At 37.0% G+C, this 19,889-nt stretch overlaps 1 protein-coding gene across 1 annotated transcript in view; it reads right to left on the bottom strand.

Moving 5' to 3' along the window:
- gmds (GDP-mannose 4,6-dehydratase) overlaps nt 1-19,889 on the bottom strand; it is a 160,723-nt gene that overhangs the window by 35,414 nt on the left and 105,420 nt on the right. The window contains exons 8-9 of the mRNA XM_055050555.1: nt 6,543-6,661; nt 6,106-6,202 (exon numbers count right to left, since the gene is read on the bottom strand). Coding sequence (XP_054906530.1) covers nt 6,106-6,202; nt 6,543-6,661 — 216 coding nt within the window. The remainder of the gene's footprint in view (nt 1-6,105; nt 6,203-6,542; nt 6,662-19,889) is intronic.

The following is a 19,889-nucleotide window of genomic DNA, read 5'->3' as shown; positions in this document are numbered from 1 at the left end:
TTTGATCCCGAAAAGATTAAGGAAACCACTTCAGGTGTGAAGAGACAAAAAAAGAGGCAGAATGTCGGCAGATGTCCAAACATCAAGTACTAATGTTTACCTGTCTAAGAAAATCCCCACAGGGAATCATGGTTGTAACAGTTATATTCTTTAAAAGTGCTTCTTTGCAGCAGAGTGAGAAACAGAGTTTTGGATATGTCTGATCCCACTGATGAAAAAAGTTGAAAACGTAAAGGAGTGATTTTCAAGTCTCTCACCACCTGAAGGAATTGGTAGCGTAGTCCCACCCCCTCAGCCTTAAATCAACTTGGCCTTGTTATGACTCTGAGCAGGCTGTGAAACAAGTTGACAAATAGGTGTGAAGCAGTTGGGGTGGGGTGCATTACAGGGCTTTTCAACCAACAGCACAGTGGACTTATTGGTTTTGCCACACAAGAGCACAAAAAGGAGACAAAAGAAGCAGTGACAATGCATTTGAGAAAAAAAAAAAAACAAATCTGCATACTTGTGTCACTTATCAGTACAGTGCATTGATTAACCTAAAAACTACATTGATATAATGTACCAAATATGAAGCAATGACTTTTCTCGTGTCTTTTTTGATAATATCCAAGATGTAGATATCTACAGAAGAGTGTTTTATTTGATGGAATGGATCTTTAATCTTTAGCTCCTCATAAATTGAGGTTCTTGTCCAAACAAGAACATCAAGTGATAGTGTTACTTGTGTGTGGCATTAGACAGGGAACTGTCCAGAAAGATAGCTCTCCATGGAGTTAGGTTATTCTGAGTTACAGTTTTCCTCTAGTAATACTGCTATGGGCGTAGGCTGCTGGAGGAAAAACTGGTTCCTTTTGATCCCTTTTTTAAACATTCTTTTTCTACTGCTCTCCAATTTGTATTGTCTACTTTTATTTCATCAGTTAACTTTATGTTTCTCTAAGATATGTTTCCTTTCCATAGAAGCTACATCTGGTTTGATGTTCTGTTTGGCTGTGATCTCATCCTTTTGGGAGGAAGGAGAGTATCAGCTGTGATAATGCTGCCAACTACCAAATATTCCTCCTCTCCAAACTATAAACTTTTTGCTCTTTTTTTTTTAACTTAAAAGATACTACAAAGCTCATGTGTATCTGCTCTGACTTCTTAACCAGTTGTGGCTGATGACCACTTGTACTCAGCCAGGTTCTACTGGAGGTTTCTTCCTGTTAAAGAGACGTTTTCTTTTCCAAAGCTGTGAGATGCATGCTCAGTGAGAAGGATTACTGTTAAGTCAATGACACCAGAAGAGACTATCTTCTTTTTCTCCATGATTGTCTTGGAGGAGGGATTGCTGCAAGTCGATGACTTAATGCAACCTGCTGGGTTTTGTTTGACCATAATCTTGTTAAATTAATTTGAATAATGATGTGAACTTGATGCACTGTTTGATAAATAGTATTTATGATTCAACCAAAAAATTATTTTTTTGAAAAGAGCCCCCAGACAACATTTTTGTGAATTGATGTTATAAAAATAAACAAAACTGAATTAAACTTGCATTAGTTTTGACTGTCACTAACCACAACAATCGCAATTAGCCAGTTAGCTTAGTGGGGTCATATTCTTGGAATAAATGAAAGGCACATCAAGAGAGATTTGCTAAAGGGAAAAAAAAGTGTTGCCATGAAAGCTCAGCTGGCTGTGGGACATGACTCAAGTGGTTCACCTGTAGAATGTAGAAAAGCCTCTAAAATAGTCTTGACCTTGGCCATGTCATGATACTTTAGTTTAATGAGAATGTAATAAACAGTCAATGGTTTCAGTAAAGTTTTAAAGAAGCTTGACTGTATCTAATACAATCATGATTTTGAGCAATCCTTAAATAAGAACATGCATCCCAAATACATTTATTTTAGTTTTCTAACAATATAAAATACAACATTTTTGTCTACTATGGTTGTATTTCTAGTTTATAGTATGATAGTATGCTTTGCTTGATTATCTAGATTATCTTATCTCAAAGTTTTTATCTTCAAGGTCTGAACTTGGATCAGGGAGCGACCAATGCTCCATATGCTAAAACAACATTGATTGATATCACTAAAACAAGCCTATGCCATTACCTTTCTCTCCACGTTATGCATTCAAACATTAAGTATATACTAAAACAAAACATGTAAAAACAGTGATGTGTTCCAACACTTTGGATCAAATACAAGTCATAGAAGCTGCCGATAAACTGTTAATTCTTGCAAGTTTCACAATGTTCAATATTTATGGCAGCCATACTGAATTAGACCTTAGAGAATGTCGCTTCCAGGGAGTGTAACCCATTTGGTCTTTATGCTTTGAAACCTAGAAAGTTTTGATGACAAATATAAGAGTCCTAATATGTTGTGTCCTCCAATATATTATTTATCAGTAGATGCCAGACAGATGGAATGCACAACTCTGCCTTTTCTAAAATGAGTAACAGTTAACAGATGCTCAGTTTATTCTTGTCTTACTTTCTTTCAGACAAAGACAGAAGTGCAACAGACTAAGCTGCAGAAATGACTTTGGAAAACACACACTGACAAGATGAGGAGGCCTAAAAACAGATTGACAGGCAGCTTCCCATTTATCACCAGTCGTCCTGTTTGGTGTGAGAGGTCGGACAGGAACCACAGAGTTGTCACTCAGCTCACATCAGTTTATGCCCTGCAGTGACACATGAACTATGAGATATGACAGCTAACCTGTATTAGCACAGACGCACACAAGAGTCGGCATGCAGGCAATGACTAAGTGAAATAGCCGTGCTCTCCAAAGCACAGAACGAGATGATCTAAAATTGGGTTTATAGCAGTAATTAGAGCTTAATTAAATAAAAGGCTTTGCTTGGCTTCTGTTTTCATCTGACCATTTATATAACGTTTTACGTGAAATCCCCTTAAAACTGTCTTAGTAATCCAGTTTTTGTACTTCTGACTTGACAACTTGAGATATTTTTGCAAGTGTTCCACTGACGTCGATTTCTATTGTCTCTTGAATGCCAGGCATATTCTTTAGTTGACTTCCTGTGTCAAAGCATTCTATTTGTTGGGAGCTAGATAGCCACGTGCATGCATAATACAGTTTTGTTAAAAATCAAGCACTGGTTTAAACCTAAGCAATTTTCTTATGAATATGTTTTCTATCTATCTTCTGCTCTAGATGCTGTGCATTAGATAAATTAGAATTGTATAAAAGGAGGTTGTGTTTTTTCACCATGTAAATCTTAAAATAAAGGTTCAAAAGAAACAAAAAACCTAAAAATTAAAAAAAACATTCTGTATGTGTATGGTTATGATTCTGAACATCATTAGGTAACTGAAACCAATCGTAACCAGTTCAGTATAGTTCAGAGTGGCACCCCTGAGGCTGCTTACCTGAGCCAAACCGCAGTGCAGGTAAAACCCCTGCAGTGCGTCTGGAAAAAGGATGGTATTGACAGTTGAAGCAGTTTGAAAAATTAAAAACAAGTCTGACGGCTCACATCACATATCTTTCGTTTTCACGTTGGTTGCAAAGGACAGACACTGACAGGGCTAATGATGAATTACACATATTTTAACACGCAGCCTGAGGTGACAATGCATCTATGCCACGCAAACCTTTTTGTACGAAGCCCCCAAATGGAAACACATCCAAATCTTCAGAGAGCTAAACAGCAAGCATAACACTGGATGTGTATGAGTCAGCTGGAAGCTCAGGAAACACACGGCACCCACTTGATGACAGGTATTTCCACTCAAGGTGATCCACAATGGCGAGGTATGAGCACAGTGTCAGCCGTTTCCTGTTTGAGAGTTCAAAGGTTAAACTCTCTTTGGTCTCTTTTAGAAATAAGGAGACAATGAGGGTCTACCCACTGTAACTGAACCGTTGTAACCTTGTCATTACAACAAGCTTTAACCTCTGAGCTTCTCGGGTGACAGAAACTCTGCACTACCAAAATGCTCTTAAACAGCAGCAATAATTTTAAAATTATTTCACATTTTAAGGTTTATAGCTTTAGACATGTAAAAAATGGTCTATGTAACTGTACAGACATACACTTTCATATCAACAGTCACAGGAGCCTTCTATATGTCCCATGATGACACTTTAAGATGTTTTGCTTTCAAATGAAATGAATAATTATTTATGTTAATTTTTTCATACAGTGAAACAAATGATTTCAAATTCTTTGGAGGCCTCTTTAGATCAGATTGAGATACCTCCATAGTGTTCTTTCTGCAGGCTTTTGTTAAGCCATTTGATCTCAGTAGTTGACAGCTTTAATTATATAGTAAAAAATGTGTCAGTATATGAAGCAGTATCCAAAAACACTTCTCTCAATAAAGTCAGTATTTTCTCTACCCTGAATCTTCAAAATATCAATTTCTCATTAGGTTCAGGTGGCCTGATATTTACATGTTGATTGTAACCCATTAGATCTCTGAAACACAACATCGGGATCAGCATTACAGGTGATACTGCCAGGATGCCAACATATCACAAAAGCAACACCTTAAAGTTTCTTGGCCCACAGGTCAGTGTTGACTCGATCAACTGAAGGTGTAGTTTTCAGTGTGGATTCAGGGTTAAGACCCTGAATGAATGAGCTGACATGCACAAAGAATACAGGCACAGGTGTGTAACCAGCACTGTCATACCCTCAGCAGTCAGTCAGCAGGACCTTCTTTTTAATCCCCTGCCGTCACTCAACTGAATCTCAACCTTAATCTCAGAGGACCAAAGCTTCTGGGACGGGGACTTCTGGCTTTTAACCAAGAGTTTGATGCAAAATCAGGGCCACAACACTTTGAGGTAACCTAATACCATCAGTAAGGAGTAGCTGCAATGCCCTTTAGATCCCCAAAAAGAAAGACCCACCTCCTACCTTCTGAGACAGACGCATGATGTACTTTCTGTTGCACAACATAGCTTGCTCATGCACAACTTTGTCATTAGGGTACATACATCTCCTAATTGATCAGGATTAGTTCCCAAAGAAGGTGACTCATCAGATATGTGCAGCCTTTCTGAATTCATTGACAGGATACAGCCGACATTAGTCTTAAAGCAGTGGGCTGGCTTGTTCCCAGCAGCTTTAAAGCATACAATGAGCCGCCTGAAGCTGTCAGCTGCACCCTTTATAGCTGATAAGTGTATGTTCTCAGACACAATGACCGGCAATGAGACACGTAAAAATATAAAAGAAAATGAAAAAAACCAAAACAAAACCTATTTCTCACAAGGTAAGGTCAACTATATAGAGTTATACACTATAATGTGAGGTAAATTTAACAAAACTATATGGATTTCACAATTTTTAAAGCAATGTCGTTCTTCAGCACCAACTGCAACTTCTTACATGTGTACCTGTTAAACTGTCCAATCATTAAACAGGCAAAAACTTGAAGAACTGTGAATATTAAATCTAAATTAACTAAATTAAATGGAAACCTTAATGACAGTAAAATTACCAAAGCTTTGACTGTAGTCATGAGGTTAAAGGTCAGACATTTTGACTAGGGACATTAAGGAAAAAGAAACAAGAGACCATACCAAGATTTCTGTGTAAAAAATGAAGCAAAACTTAAGTTTCATTCTTTTTTTTTAATGTAGTCTAATTTGATTGTTTATTTTTATTGGTTTCTCTTCTATTGCACCATTTTGTATCACACTGTGAATGTGGCTCTCTGTTAGATGGTGTGGGAGGGTGAGGAGTGGGAGACAAAGTGTTGACCCTTTCACAATCTCATATAGTGCATTAACTCCATATTTGTAATGGAGTTTCTCTTTTAATTTTAAAGATGTGTGTTTTTATTTCTCGTTGTGAACAAAAAAATATTGTTTTGAAGGAACATAAACTAAGTTTATGAAAGGACACAAACCTGCATCCCAAACTGTAATCCTCTTTATGTGGAAGAATGGATTAAAATTCTTCCACACTGATGTGGAAGACTAGTAAATATTTCCAAGTTGTGGTCAGGTGGCACAATCGACCCATACAGCAAAGTACACTACGATAATTTCACAGATTTGTGTTGATTTGGATAGATTGAAAAAATATGTAAAAACACTACACTATACACAAAAAGAAACGTGGCTTACCACTTCTGTGGGGCGGAAGAATTTTGGGTCCACCTTCACGTGTATAATGCCGGTCTCTTTGCAACGGCCGATCTCATTTTCATCCTTCCCCTCCCACCTGGAATATGACAAAATCCAAATAAAGAAGCTTTCCACATTTTCTGTTTATACTTTTTTATGCTCCATGATATTTCTGCAGTTTCTTTCTTAACGTTTTTAAGTTAAATTGGAACCAATGCAACAGGAATTATGAACACTCAAATACTCCTTTATGTTATGGTTTTGATTGGTCAAAACCATAACCATCCTTTTTTCTGCTCGATGAAAAAAGGAGAAATAAAAAAAAGGGTTCAATTTTCAAATTTAAGGTATTGAAGTGAAGATATTAATCACTCTCAGGCTGTGATCTTACACATTATAAAAGTGACCTGTGTTGTGTTGTATGTGTGAACACTCACACAATGGTCTTTCCCACATGTTTAAAGGCCCTCTCCACAAACTCCCGCACGCTGTGAACCTCCCCCGTGGCGATTACAAAATCGTCTGGCTCTTCTGACTGCAGCATCAGCCACATAGCCTGAAAGAGACAGAAACAAGGAGGTCAGACCACAGAAAGATCATAAAGACAGTTTGGTGCTCCACTCTGGACACTGCCCAGCTCTACTCTGACAGACAGGAAGTGAACCTGCGACCTCTGAGCGGGGCACTCGCTTGTACCTCTTTCCTGACGTCACCAAGGAGACTCATTGGACACAAACTGTGGGAAAAGATGACCGATCACTCCCAGATAATTCCCACAAGCCCCAGTGTGCTACTGCCACACACAAAAATGCACATGTGGTCTTGAAAGCTAAAGTATTAAGAAGCGCTGCACAACTGTTTTAAAAAACACTGTAATAGTGTTGCTACTCCCTAAATACTCTGTTGCATGTGGCACCAGCAGAGCAGAAGTGCGGACCTTGGGGACATTCAAGATAGCAAGAAGAGAGTCATAAGGGACTCAAAGACAGACAGTTGTCTCTAAAATCAAAGATGGCCACAAAACTAGCTTAATATGAGCCTAATTGCAATTGGCATTGTGAACTGTATTCAAACCTTTCTTAAATTAAAAAAAAATATATAGCATATAAGATTCAGTTCGATTCAGCATACTTATTTCAACTCATACAGCAGTCATGGTGTGAAAGTAAGATACATGCTATTTTATTTAATGGGAGTGGTTACTTTGTCGATCACAAATACAAATATGGCGCGTTTCACTAAGTGAACTGAGTTACTGGAATCAATGCTACTTCAATTAAATAAATGGATAACACTTACTAATAAATACTTTTTACTTTCTAACTTTTCTTTATATTTGCACTTTCACATGTAATAAAGTAAAAAAAATGTTAAAACTTAATTCTGAAAATTGATAATAAAAAAACTATTGTTTTGTGTTTCATTCCTGTTGTCCAATGGTTTGTTGAAACAACTTTGTTAAATGTACACTTAGAAACAAATCTTAAACTACAAACACTTCATTGTGCCTTTTCAACTATTAATTAGTTTAAGCAAAACATTTTTCTCAGGGTTTTTTTTTCCACATAGCTGTGGCTGGGTTACTTTACTCTCTACTGTCAGGTTAGCCTTTTGCAAAACATTTTTTACCTCAACTGATGGAAATGAGGGCAGCTGCACAACAGTTACAGGTTCTCAGAATTTTTGAACAGAAATGAAAAAAGCAGAACTAATTTTCTGGAAAAACTGCCCCAGTGGAGTGTTATCAAGACAGTTTATGTGCTCCACTTGCAACAGTAGCTTGCATTGGAATCTGGACATGTGTGCATATGGTTGCCACATCAGGATGCTTTATGATGTGAAGCAGAAGCTGTCAGCCTCGCTCAGAGCATTTAGCAGACACTATCTTCTCTCTGCAGTCATATTTATTGATGTGTCTTTATTAATGTAAATAAAATAAAAATCCCAAATGCTGGTGTGCAGCATTTGGGATTTTTGTTTTATTTTATTGCTGTGATCAAATTCTACCTCTCTAATAAAAAAAAAAAAAAAAAAAAAAAAAAAAAGACATTGTTGATGTGCTGTGGCGGCGTAGGGGTTTAGCACGGCCCATGTTTGGAGGACTCAGTACTCGATGCGGCCGTTGCGGGTTCGACTCCCGGACCCGGCGACATTTTCCGCATCTCTTCCCCTCTCTCTTTGCCCTCTTTCCTGTCAACCTACTTTCGAATAAGGGCCACTAGAGCCTTGGAAATCCTTGGAAAAAAAAAAAAAAACGATATTGCTAATCAATTCGTGATTAACACACCAAACATGGATGAGTCGGCGACTGTGAGTCATCTTTTTCTCCAACATTGGATAAAGTTATTTCAAAGTTATACATTTAATCTAAATGCAAGTTAAGATAACAGATGAATCAATTGGCTACAGTTTCCTCCTCATACATGTAGAATCCAAAAGTAAATTCAGAAATATAATTGCAAAGTTCTGGACTGATTAGCTATCTCTTTATATTTTTCTTCCTGGCAGTCAGTCTTTTCTGTTTTCCTATCACAGTAGTTCTCCGGGCTTTCTGAAACTTGGTATGTTACGGAACTGAAGGACTATATTAAGGACTATATATACTAATTGTGTTATTGGATAAGCACATGGAATGCAAGCGCACACAAACACACAAGAGTGGTGATGGAATGAACTTCCTCAGGGAGGCGAAGCCTTCTTATTTGAGGATCGTTTAGGGTCATCTGACCGCTCAGCACTGATGACTCCCCTGAGCCTGACCTCTGACCTCTCACTCCTTGGCTCCTGATGAAGAAAACAGATTCTCTCACACTGTCACAAAGGCCACATATGTCACCTAAATGTTGGAGAGACTGAGCAACAAACCAATTAGAGCATGTTTTATAATAATATCAGCATCCAAATCTGATTATAGCTGCTTCAAATATTTGTACTGGTTAAGGTGGGGAGGAAAAGATGATCTTAAATATATACATATTTTTTGTCGATTATTGGTTTAAGATGTAAAATCAGACACAAAAACCCCGCAGAAATTATTAAGTCAAAAATAACTTGATTCAAAAATTTTACGCCATTTTTCATTTTTACTGAAAGTTCTTTCTGGTTCAGTGATCCTGTGTTTGTCAGTGTCTTGCTCCTGGATGGAGCCATCCAGAGAGCTATTGCTGCCAATAGCTTTCTGTTCAACAGAAAGTACTACTGGCACAGTCCATCTGTGTTTGGCTGTGTTTCGTTTATGAATGGAGTCATTAACTGAGCCATTAATCACGTGTACTTTCAGGATTTGTGAAAGGTGTAGCGGTAGAGCAAGAGCCGCACATACAGAGGCTATTAGTCCTCCATCCAGAGGTGGATTCCCGACCTTGAGGCATTTCCTACATTTCTTCCCTCTATCTAGCCCTCTATTTCCTGTCTGAGAGCAGTTCATAAAGGAGACAAAGAAACAACTGTCTTTACCTTTGTTTCTGTTTTTATTTCCCATAGAAAGTAACCCTGACTTGTGACTGTGCAGAGTTGTTTCTCTGGTTAAATTTACTGACAGAGTAATGCTGCCACTGATTCTTTGTGCGTAGTTTTTTCTTCTAAAAAAGTAAGCTTACACCTTTCCTTTAGGGTATGATATAATTTGTTTCTATGCAGCTGGATATGAATGAGACCCATTTGTCTTCTTAAGTGCTACGAGATTATATTTAGTGTGAATTGGCATTATGTGAGTAAACTGAATTGAATTGCATAATTCACTTAATAAACACATGGGACACAAATTCCATCAAAAAGCTGCACTGCAGATGTTAGATCCGGTCTGAAAATTTCTGTCTTTTGTTTTGAAAGGTTTCAGCTTCTCTGTGTTCTGTGTGAACAGAATTAATTATCACTGGAAATTGTAAAACATCAAACACTGACATCTATACTGTAATACTGTTTTGATCATCTGACTGGCTGATTATTTGAACTTGTAATGAAGCAAGCTCTTTCCTTCTCCCTTTCCTGCAAAGCACGCTGATGGATGTGTAGCCCGCAGTAAACTGGATGGTTGTGATGATGGGAGTTGGGAACGCGGCTCCGCTTCTCCTGCAGCCAGAGAAAATGTTTACGGCAGGAGCTGAGTGATATGGCCTCCGCTGATTTCTAACCAGGAAATGTAATAAATAATACGATGTGTATTTTTATTGTAGAGGGAAATAAAGTGAAGTGAAATATGTGAAGACCGTTTTATTCTTCTCAGTCTGCTCAGAGCTTTGGCTTCCGACCTTTCTAATTTTTTATGCTCCTAACTTCACGCCAACCCCTTTTCCATTTTTCCCCCACTGCTGTCCCTCTACATTCTCAGGGGCTCACAGGATTGTGCTGCTTCATTAGCTATCTGATAAACAGCTCAGAGGTTCAGCCCCTCACTCCGAACCCATACCTTCCTGTTCACATGGCCACAGGATGACCCCATCACACACCCCACACTCGACTGCAGCTAAGACAGACCCCAACCTCTGCAACTGTTACAAACCCCTTAATTTCTGAATTATACTCCGATATACACAGATTCCAGGGGTTAAAAACTGGCAAAACACATAAAATATTATTTCAAAATTTTAATTTTGGTTCACTTCTTGTTAGCTTGACTTCTGAAAGTTTTAAATTTGGTGAATCTGTTCAACAAACGACTGTACCAGGTTCAATATTATTATCTTACCTTTCATAGAAACAAGCAATCACTTAAAAAAACAAAAAAAAAAAAAAAAAAACTGAAACTTTTTCTACAAATCTACAAAGAAAATCTAGAACTGAAGGATCTATAGAGGAATGGTCAAAGATGATATACTCCGTATGCTACAATCTTGTTCAAAACTACAGACAAACACTAAATTAAGAAGATTTTGGAAAGTATTACTGACAGAGGTGACGGTTCACAATATAATAATATACTATGATGCACTATATACTGTATTCAACGTTCCCTATCTACACATGTTAAAACAACTTCATACTTGCTACCAAACCTCTCAACCTGAGTTGAGAGGTTTTCATAAAAACTGCCACTTAATGACATCCAAGATTTACTACGTTACTGTTGGATTGTTTATGTTATTACCATTTAAACAGAAAGCATCATCTGCATTGAGGTAAAATGGTTAAGACTGTAATCTGCTAACTTAAGAATATACTTCTAACAAAAATAATGTTTTCATAGAAAAAAACAACAACTTTTGGTTGACATACACAATGTGCACTATTTCTAATTTTAATAATCTATTATGTTAAAGCACTGCAAAAAAATGGATGAGACAGTGTGAAAAGTAAAAAAAAAAACACTGAAAGGAATGAAAAACTGGGGACAAACTCGGAGCACAGTCAGATAAAAACCGCCTGCTATCTCTTCAGCTTATGCAACAGATCTGACCTGCCGCCTGAGATTTTCCTTGTTTATCAAGCATGATTTACAAATGTGCCTGTTAATAGTATATGGTGGAAAAAAATCCACAAACCTTACACAAACAGAAACAAATGTAGAAATGTTACAAAAATAAACAAAACCCAAAACACTATAGAAAGAATTTTTAAGCTTGCCTAAAAACATTTTAAGGTGCTATTATCAAACTCTTCAAAAGAGAAATTTTTAGAAGCAAATATATGACAAAAAAGGACAGCAATTCTTTACATCCAAATGCTTATCAAATTAATATATTACCAATGAATTAAACTTATTGTGTCTGTAATAGAGTACATATCATTTTTTCCCTCCATTTGTGTATCATCATAAATCCTTGGCAGATCGTCTTTCAGAGAGAGCAGACACTGCACAACTGAAGGTTGCGGGAAAATCCCTGGCTTAAACCAAAGGCACCCAGCTAACTGGAAATACTCTTGAATAGGTCACAAAGAGCAATCTCAACACTATAATTCCACAGGCAGAAAAAGCAGAGAGGCATAGTGACAGAGGAGGAACAGAAAGGTTATATTTTATGAAATGTAATTACAGAATAACGGATCTTTGGATTGGAGTGTTGAAACTGGGAGTCCTCAGCCTAAAATCGGATCCAACCACAGCTTAGGGAAAATGACTTATCAGACCTCCCTCCTCTGTGGCCAACTGACCCCTCAGTCCTCACTTTCCCCCCCTACATGCCTCACTCCCAGCCTTCCCAAGGCTCACAGCTCCTCAGTCTTCTCTCCCGCTGCTTGACTCCAGCTGACATGTGGAATTGCTCACAGTAAACACTTAATAGAGTCACTATTATGGCTGCAGAAAGCCATCAGGCCCAATCACAGTCTGTTAATGCCATTAACCCCATGGTTTTGCACACAGGTATCCACATGTGACCAAATGCACAAAACATGCAGAATCTACTCGAACCACACATGCAGTGTAAAAAAAAATTAATAATAAAATAAAAAATATTCATAGCCTTTAAACCTTTTGACATTTTGTCACAATACAACCAATACATTTGATTAAAAACCTTATGTGAAAGTCCAGCAGAAAGTAGCATGTCATTGTATAGTCACTATAAGTGACTGTTTTTACCCCCATTTATACAAACAACCCAAAATAGAAATTCTGTTAAATCTCAAATAAACTTGTTTTGTGAAGGCTTGTTAGTGAACATTAGTGATCAACAGAAGCATGGAAGCTGAGGAACACACCAGACACATCAGGAATAAAATTGTTGAGAAGTTAAAAATGCAGTAAGGTTAAAAGGTTAAATCAAAATGCCAATCCTTGGGCCTTTCACAGATCCTGTTAGGTATATAAAATAAAAATAGCATTAGTATTAGTACCTGCAAACCAACAGTTCTCTGAAAGCGACAGGCTGAGTAAGGAGAACATTATTCAGAGAGGCAGCCAAGAGTGTGATGGTAACTCTGGAGGCTCATCCAAAGCTAAGGAGGGCAGACTCTGTCAAGATCTAATAGACATAACTCTAATCACAAACCTGCACTTCATTGAAATGTCGCAAAAAAAACAAGACATTATTAAATAAAAAAGCCTTAGAAATCCAGCTTAAATATTTTTGCCACAAGTAAGAAAAACGTCCAAGAAGACATTCTCGTCCGATGTGTATGACAGAAAAGTAAGATTGCTTCCTGGGGTGGTGATAGGGGTGCCGTTTTATCTGTGACAGGGAAGCTATAAAAAAGTTGCAGGGAAGATGGAACCTTTTAGGGGTTGCTAAAGGTTCACTTTCCAGAAGGAGATCAACCCAAAGCATACAGTTACAGATATAATGGAATGGTTGAGTTAAAAAATATATATATATTTATGTTTGAAAGCCCCAGTCCAAGCCCAGGCCTCAATCCAATTAAGTATCAGTTTTACTACTATTAAGTAGTAAAACTCTCTATACAATTTGACTAAAATTCATTTCGCTTGCAGTGAAGAAAGGGCAAAAATCTCAGCCAGTAAAGCATAAAGCTGGAAAATGTACCCCAGAAGAATTGGATCACAGTTTTTAGATTTATTCATAAAAAAATGTGAAACCCATGCATACTACTTTTGTCGTTTTGCCAAGTAAAATACCAAGAAAATACACTAAAGATTGCGCTTATACTGGGAATATCATTAAGGTGCAAGAAACCTTTTCCTGGTAAAATAAAACACAGTCCTTGATTGTGGTACAGTGTTTTAAGAGGTTTATGTCCAGACTTTTCCAGATCATTTGTAGCTTTAGATGTTCTCAGTTCAGTTCCATAGCATGACTGCAGAGCTGCCAAACAACAGAGTTAAAGCCAGAAAAATAAGTTGAAAAATGATCTTATTTTGCCATGAACCAGATCTGTGGTCTGCTACCATTCAAAAAGCAGACAGCGCTCCAAGTCTGCCCGCTCCACCTCTTAGCACTGATAATGAGATTAATGACCTCCACTTATGGCTGTGATACCAGACATTCACGTGGATATCCACCGATGTGCACTTTAAAAAGAAAAACAAATAAAGCGTCACATTTAAAGCAAAACAAGGTCATTGTCGTGTACGTCATGAGGCGGTCTTATCAACTGCTCTTTTCAGGCAGACATTCATCATATGCGACAACTTTCCGGACACATGGGCAATCATACACAGCCATCTTGCACTGGGATTAGGCAAATAGTATTGAAATTACAACTCTAAAAGGGCCTGAGGCTCTGTACCAGACTGATGCTAGATAACCTCTTCCTACAGTAGATTTTTATATATTACTAAGTCTTACTTTATGTGCTTTCTCTTTAACTTAACATCAATTTGTACCATACAAATTAAGAAAATGATAAAACCACGCCAAATTATTGGTAATTGGCGTTGACTCTGACTACGGCTGATGTTTGTCATGGCCCACAAACATGGGAAAAAGTGCAGCTGGTTAAACTACCTTTAGCAGCAATAACCTGAACTAGTAATTTTCTGTAAGTCTATCGGTCTTTTCCATTGCATGTAAAGGAATTTTGGCTCACAGTTCTTGATATACCGCTTCACCACTTATATAATCCAGTTTGTGCCAAACTTCAGTTCTCGGATGAGCAAAACGAGCCCGAATCGCCCCTCCTCCAGCACCGTGCTTGACAGCTGGTTTGAGATGTTTATGCTGATAGCATGGGTTGGCTTTCTGCACACAAGCACTATGCTTTGTGGCCAAACCTCTCTATTTTGGTTTCATCTCTCCAGTGGACTTTGTTCCGATATGATTCGCTGCAGAATGGTAACTCCGTTTTAAAAATTTGTCTTTTCCCTGAAAATCTCTCCAAGCAAGCTATCAGTTTTATTCTCCCAACATTGACACTTACAATGTTAACTTGGAACAACAATAACAACAAAGCAATCAAATTCCTGCTTTCGAAAAGGAGTCTCACCTGCTGATGATCAGTTCATCTCTCAGTTAAACTGCTTTAATTAGTAAGTAGTCTCCTGCTAAATTTGACATATGGCTCGAAATTTTAAAGGGTTTGATGCAAAATCTAAGGTTGTCAGACACACTGTGCTTAATTCTTGAGTGAGTTTTAATTGATACATAAAACACAAATATAATTCTAATTTAAGCTACTGATCTTATTCTTCTTTTATTCTATCCATAAAACTTCATCAGGGGTGATTAGCAGTGGTGACCTAATCTGAGATGGTTAACTACATTTGTCTGAGCAGACTGTCAAAATCTCGTGGGAGAAAATGTTGTGAATTAAAATAAATCATATTGATGTTATTTTTTCCAATTACTTGGAGAAACATATATGCTGTGACCATACAGTATATACTGATAAGATAACAAACTGATTTGCAGAAGATGAAGATGTTTTAATGAGATGACTGATTTCTTTGCAACTTGAGTTTTCATCATGTAAACCTTTGGTTTGGCACTCTGACAAAGACATGCTGACTGTAAGGAAAATTTATCCACATTTATGCACACAAATGTGGGACATTGACCACATATTGACCAACATGTGGAATATTGACTAAAACATTGAATGGATATTGATGGTTTTAACAATGGCACTTGATAAAATACAATGCTTGTTTCTGGTTTTCACAAGTGTTGACTGTATGTTGGGTTTATGATGTTTTTATATTTTCATGATGTGAAGCAACCTAAACTGCCTTGTTGCTGAAATGTGCTATACAAGTAAACTTAATTGATTGATTTAGCAGCTTACTGGAAAAGCTGTATATAGTCATTTGGTGTATGTGTGTGTGCATGTGTTAAACATCATCCCATAGCAGCGGAAGGTAATCTTAAACACTGGATTAAGAGAAGAATGTACACGTCTGACAGCTGCCAATGACATTGTTTGTTTGCTCAAAGAATCCTGTTCTTCTTTCTGCTTCTACAATCTGAAAAAATCTCTTGACACTTCCACTTTCCCTTTGCAGCTCTGGTTAGGTGATAGTGAAGAGAAAACTGAGGTTGTCTTGCCTTTCTAAACACAGTTACAAGTCACACCACAGCTGCTGCCTCAACAATGACACACACTAAAGACAAGTACAAATATTTTGACAGCCAAGTATTGTTCAGTATTTAGATAAGGAAGTTTCATAGAAAGCAGTTTTTCTAATGATTTTTGGTGATTTCTTGGTGTGTGACATCAAATAAAGTTAACCTGAATAAATATAAAATGCAGCTCCCCAAACCAACCTGATAGAAGGTGAAAAAGTAATTACCTCCCAAAAAGTAATACATGGTTGTGCCACCCTTGGCGGAAAGTGTTGACATCAAGTTTTTGAAATAACTGCTCATATTTCCAAACTGATGGGGAGGAATTTTGACATATTGCAGTTTTTGTTTTGTTTTATTTTTGAGAAATGTGGTGGTACCAATTGTTTGTTCCATGATTTGTAGTTCTGGCTCGGCAATTTGGGTGTTATAATGGACTAACAAAACTACAGACCACATCTTGTAGGACAGCAAGAGGGTGTCCTGTTTCTTGTAGAATTGTTTATCTCCAATCACGTTAGGAGAGTTTTAGAACCATAACAATCAGTGAAAAGTCATACGAGAGCATATGATTTAGATTTAATCCCTGACTTTATGTAGAACAGTGTAAAGCCTTAGATTATCAGATTTTTTTAATCATAACCTCAACAAAATCATTATATATCTATATTTATATAGATATATAATGCTTGACTCATGAAAATATTAGTCAAACATTGCCTCATGAGAATATTAAGAAACTTGGCTTGTGTTTTACACTGTGCTATATTTCTTTTAATTTCATCCTTCCCTTAGGTTTTATGTTTTTTTTACATACAGATTTCTTTTGGTATCTGCTTCCCACAAACCTCTGAGTGAGTAAAAGCTCGAGGTGGCTCTAACAGAAATACAGGCTGCTCCACTACAGGCCAAACACAGAGCACCCAAATCAAACAGCTTACAACAGGCCAGGCCAGCTGAGGTACAATTGTAGCAGACTAAGCCAAATAAGACCAAACTGGAGAACTGTCCAACCAGATTCTGTGTGAAATCAAGTAAGAACCTCAATCGTTTAATTTGAGACTACATTTACACACATGTACATGCTAACCAACGAACTTTCCCAGGCTCCACCTCAGGGAGAGCGGAGAGCACATGATCCAAAGTGCTGCTTCTGAGCTGTGATTTTTAGCAGAACAACTTCTTTTTTAGTTCTTAACCCAGACAGCTATTTTTAGAGATATTTGAAATCACTAACCCCTCCACCCCCAAACTTCCAAACACACATTCCCCATCTCCACTCACTCTTAGCTCTGCTCTCCCTTGTTGCATTTTTACCAAAAAAGTCAGAGACTGCAACGATTTTCCTTGTCGGACATCCAGACTGTCTGGCAGTTTATGTTGAACGCAGAGGAGGCTATATTTACAGTCTGACCTCACCCTGAACACACACGCAGGCTCTCACACACATGATGCTTTAATATGGTCGGGAATGACGCAGGAATTACTGGACTCTGGCTTTTTCTTTTTCACTTTGAGTGTGTTTCTGCTGGCCAAGTTTTGCACCAGAAATTAACTTTACATTATTATATAGGAAAGTTCAAAAAGGCGGACATAGACATTTCACTGTATAGTACTCTGCTTCTTGAATGCATTTTCAATTGTCATTCACACAAAGGCCAAACACAAGAATCAGAAAGAGAACATTTAACTGGAACTGTCTGTTTTGGTCAGATGAGATTAAAATTGAGCATGTTGGTAAAAAGAAAACAATAAATAAATAAATGTTGAAAAGTACGTCACAACTACAGACAATTGTAAAAAACATGGTATGTTGTAAGAAAATTCCTTTCCAAAAGGAACTTTTTTTGGAACCTTTCTTAGAGTATGGCATTATGAACTCTTTGAACTAAAAGCAGATGTTAAGTAACAACTGGTGACTTATGACAGAAAAATTAAACTGGATTTTAATTGGGTCTTTTAGCAGGGTGACGATCTGACCCCTGTGGAGAAATCAATATAAAAACTAATGTGACAAAAAACACCCGTCAGAGCAGAGGTTGTTCTGATTATTGGTACAAAATCAAGGTAGCAAAAACTTGAATGGTGGTTTATTTATAGGACTGAATCTTACAAACTGGATAGGAAAGATGACATGGCTTTAATGTGAATTTTCACAGGATATGACAAACTTTTGCTCACTGACTAATGACTGCATGCTTTGACTGTTTCTTGAGAAAGGAAAAGTTTTGTTGGCATGAGAAGCTCTGTGGGGAAATTTTGTGGTGCAAAAACAAAAGTCAAAACCTGAATATAAGGGCAGAAAAGACTTAAATGTTAAAATGTTAAAAGTGAGTTTGTGACTTAATGTTCACCTTTTGGAAGTTGCTGCCTTATTTTATTCAATAATGCTTTGGAGATATTTTTATGACAGCATTGTCACTAATGTGAGGGTGATTATAAATTTTAGTGGCAATGCAATGGTTTCTTTGATGCTCTCTTTGATTTGGTTTTATATAAAAACTCAGTTTCAAAGGGGAACCTTCAAATTCTTTTGAGGGTCCAAGTTATTTTTTAAAAATGTTATATTTTACATACATCTCTGAATTGTCCATTTCTTCACATCATTACTATTTCTGATTCTGACGAAGGAAAAGATTCATAGAAAATAAGCACAAAAAAAAAGACGATACTTAAGAATAGAAGTTATAGGTGCAGTAAATCTAAAGGTTACAAACAAATCAACTAGTCTACATTATTGTAGAGTAAAACTTTATAGCAACAACATTTAGCTTAAAGGTTTAAAAGTCATAGAAGGGTGAGCTGGCTTAGAAAAAAGAAAACATATTCTGTCCCTCGCTCTGCAAATCACTTCCAACATTACATAAATTTGAAAGAATTTATCTAACTGAATGAGTTCAAATTGTTTGAAAATCACCTGATATTTGGATGTATATGTTTTGATTGATCATGTTGTAAATGATTAGATACCTTCAGATCCTACACGTTTTTTTTTTTTTTTCGTTTTTATTCATAAGTTAATGACCATTTATCTTTTAAAATGTGTAATTACGGCATTGTTTTAAGCTTCTGTCATTTTGACCAGACAGAGCTGTTAATGACATTTTACATCTTCATGTTTTCATTCTTGCTTAAATAACTATAAAACAAAAAGTACACCAAAAGAGAACAGCCAGAACTTTGGTAGAAGACACAGGGAGACACCAGCAGTAATTAAGAGGATGTTAATTTTGTTGTCTGGATGCATAAAACTGGGAAGATTGAGCTGACTGAGCAGCCACCCTGGTTTTGACCCAGTTTATGTTGTGTCATTTGTAGTTATTTTGGTTACAATACTACACAGACAAATCAAGTCCATTTTATGTCCAGGGACTTTTTTTTTATTGTTATTTTAGTTGCTCATTTTTTTCATTTATACGCATCAAACATGAAACACCTAGTATTTAGAGAATGCTCATTCCTTGTGTCCTTTATGACTGCTAATCTAAAACGAAGGTGCTGAGAACTATTATTTACCTTTATAATATTTGGACTGAATAAAGAAATTGAAAATAACTAAAAGTTACATTGCAGTACCTTGTTTGATTTGGCCACTTTCAGAAAATTTGGCTTAAAGCCACTGCCTCCAATTATTTTATTTTATATAGCTTAACTATGCCTCCTGTTTACAAGAAAGACACAAAAATAGACAACCTTAATCAAAGATGAAGAATTTTTGCAACTTTCATATTCTATGTATTCCTGATGGGTTTGTTTCAGTGGTTGGTAAAGAAAAACAAACAATGAAGTGTTTGCAAAAGCAGAAAATCTCTTCTGAGAGCTCTGAGTGAAAGTCAGCTGCAGACTTTGACTCCTTGGTTTAACTTTTGGGTTTTTGTTTTGGTTTTG

Source organism: Poeciliopsis prolifica, unplaced genomic scaffold, assembly GCF_027474105.1.
Source record: "Poeciliopsis prolifica strain line A6 unplaced genomic scaffold, Auburn_PproV2 SCAFFOLD002, whole genome shotgun sequence".
Classification (NCBI taxonomy): domain Eukaryota; kingdom Metazoa; phylum Chordata; class Actinopteri; order Cyprinodontiformes; family Poeciliidae; genus Poeciliopsis; species Poeciliopsis prolifica.
This window is presented reverse-complemented; position numbering and strand designations above follow the sequence as displayed.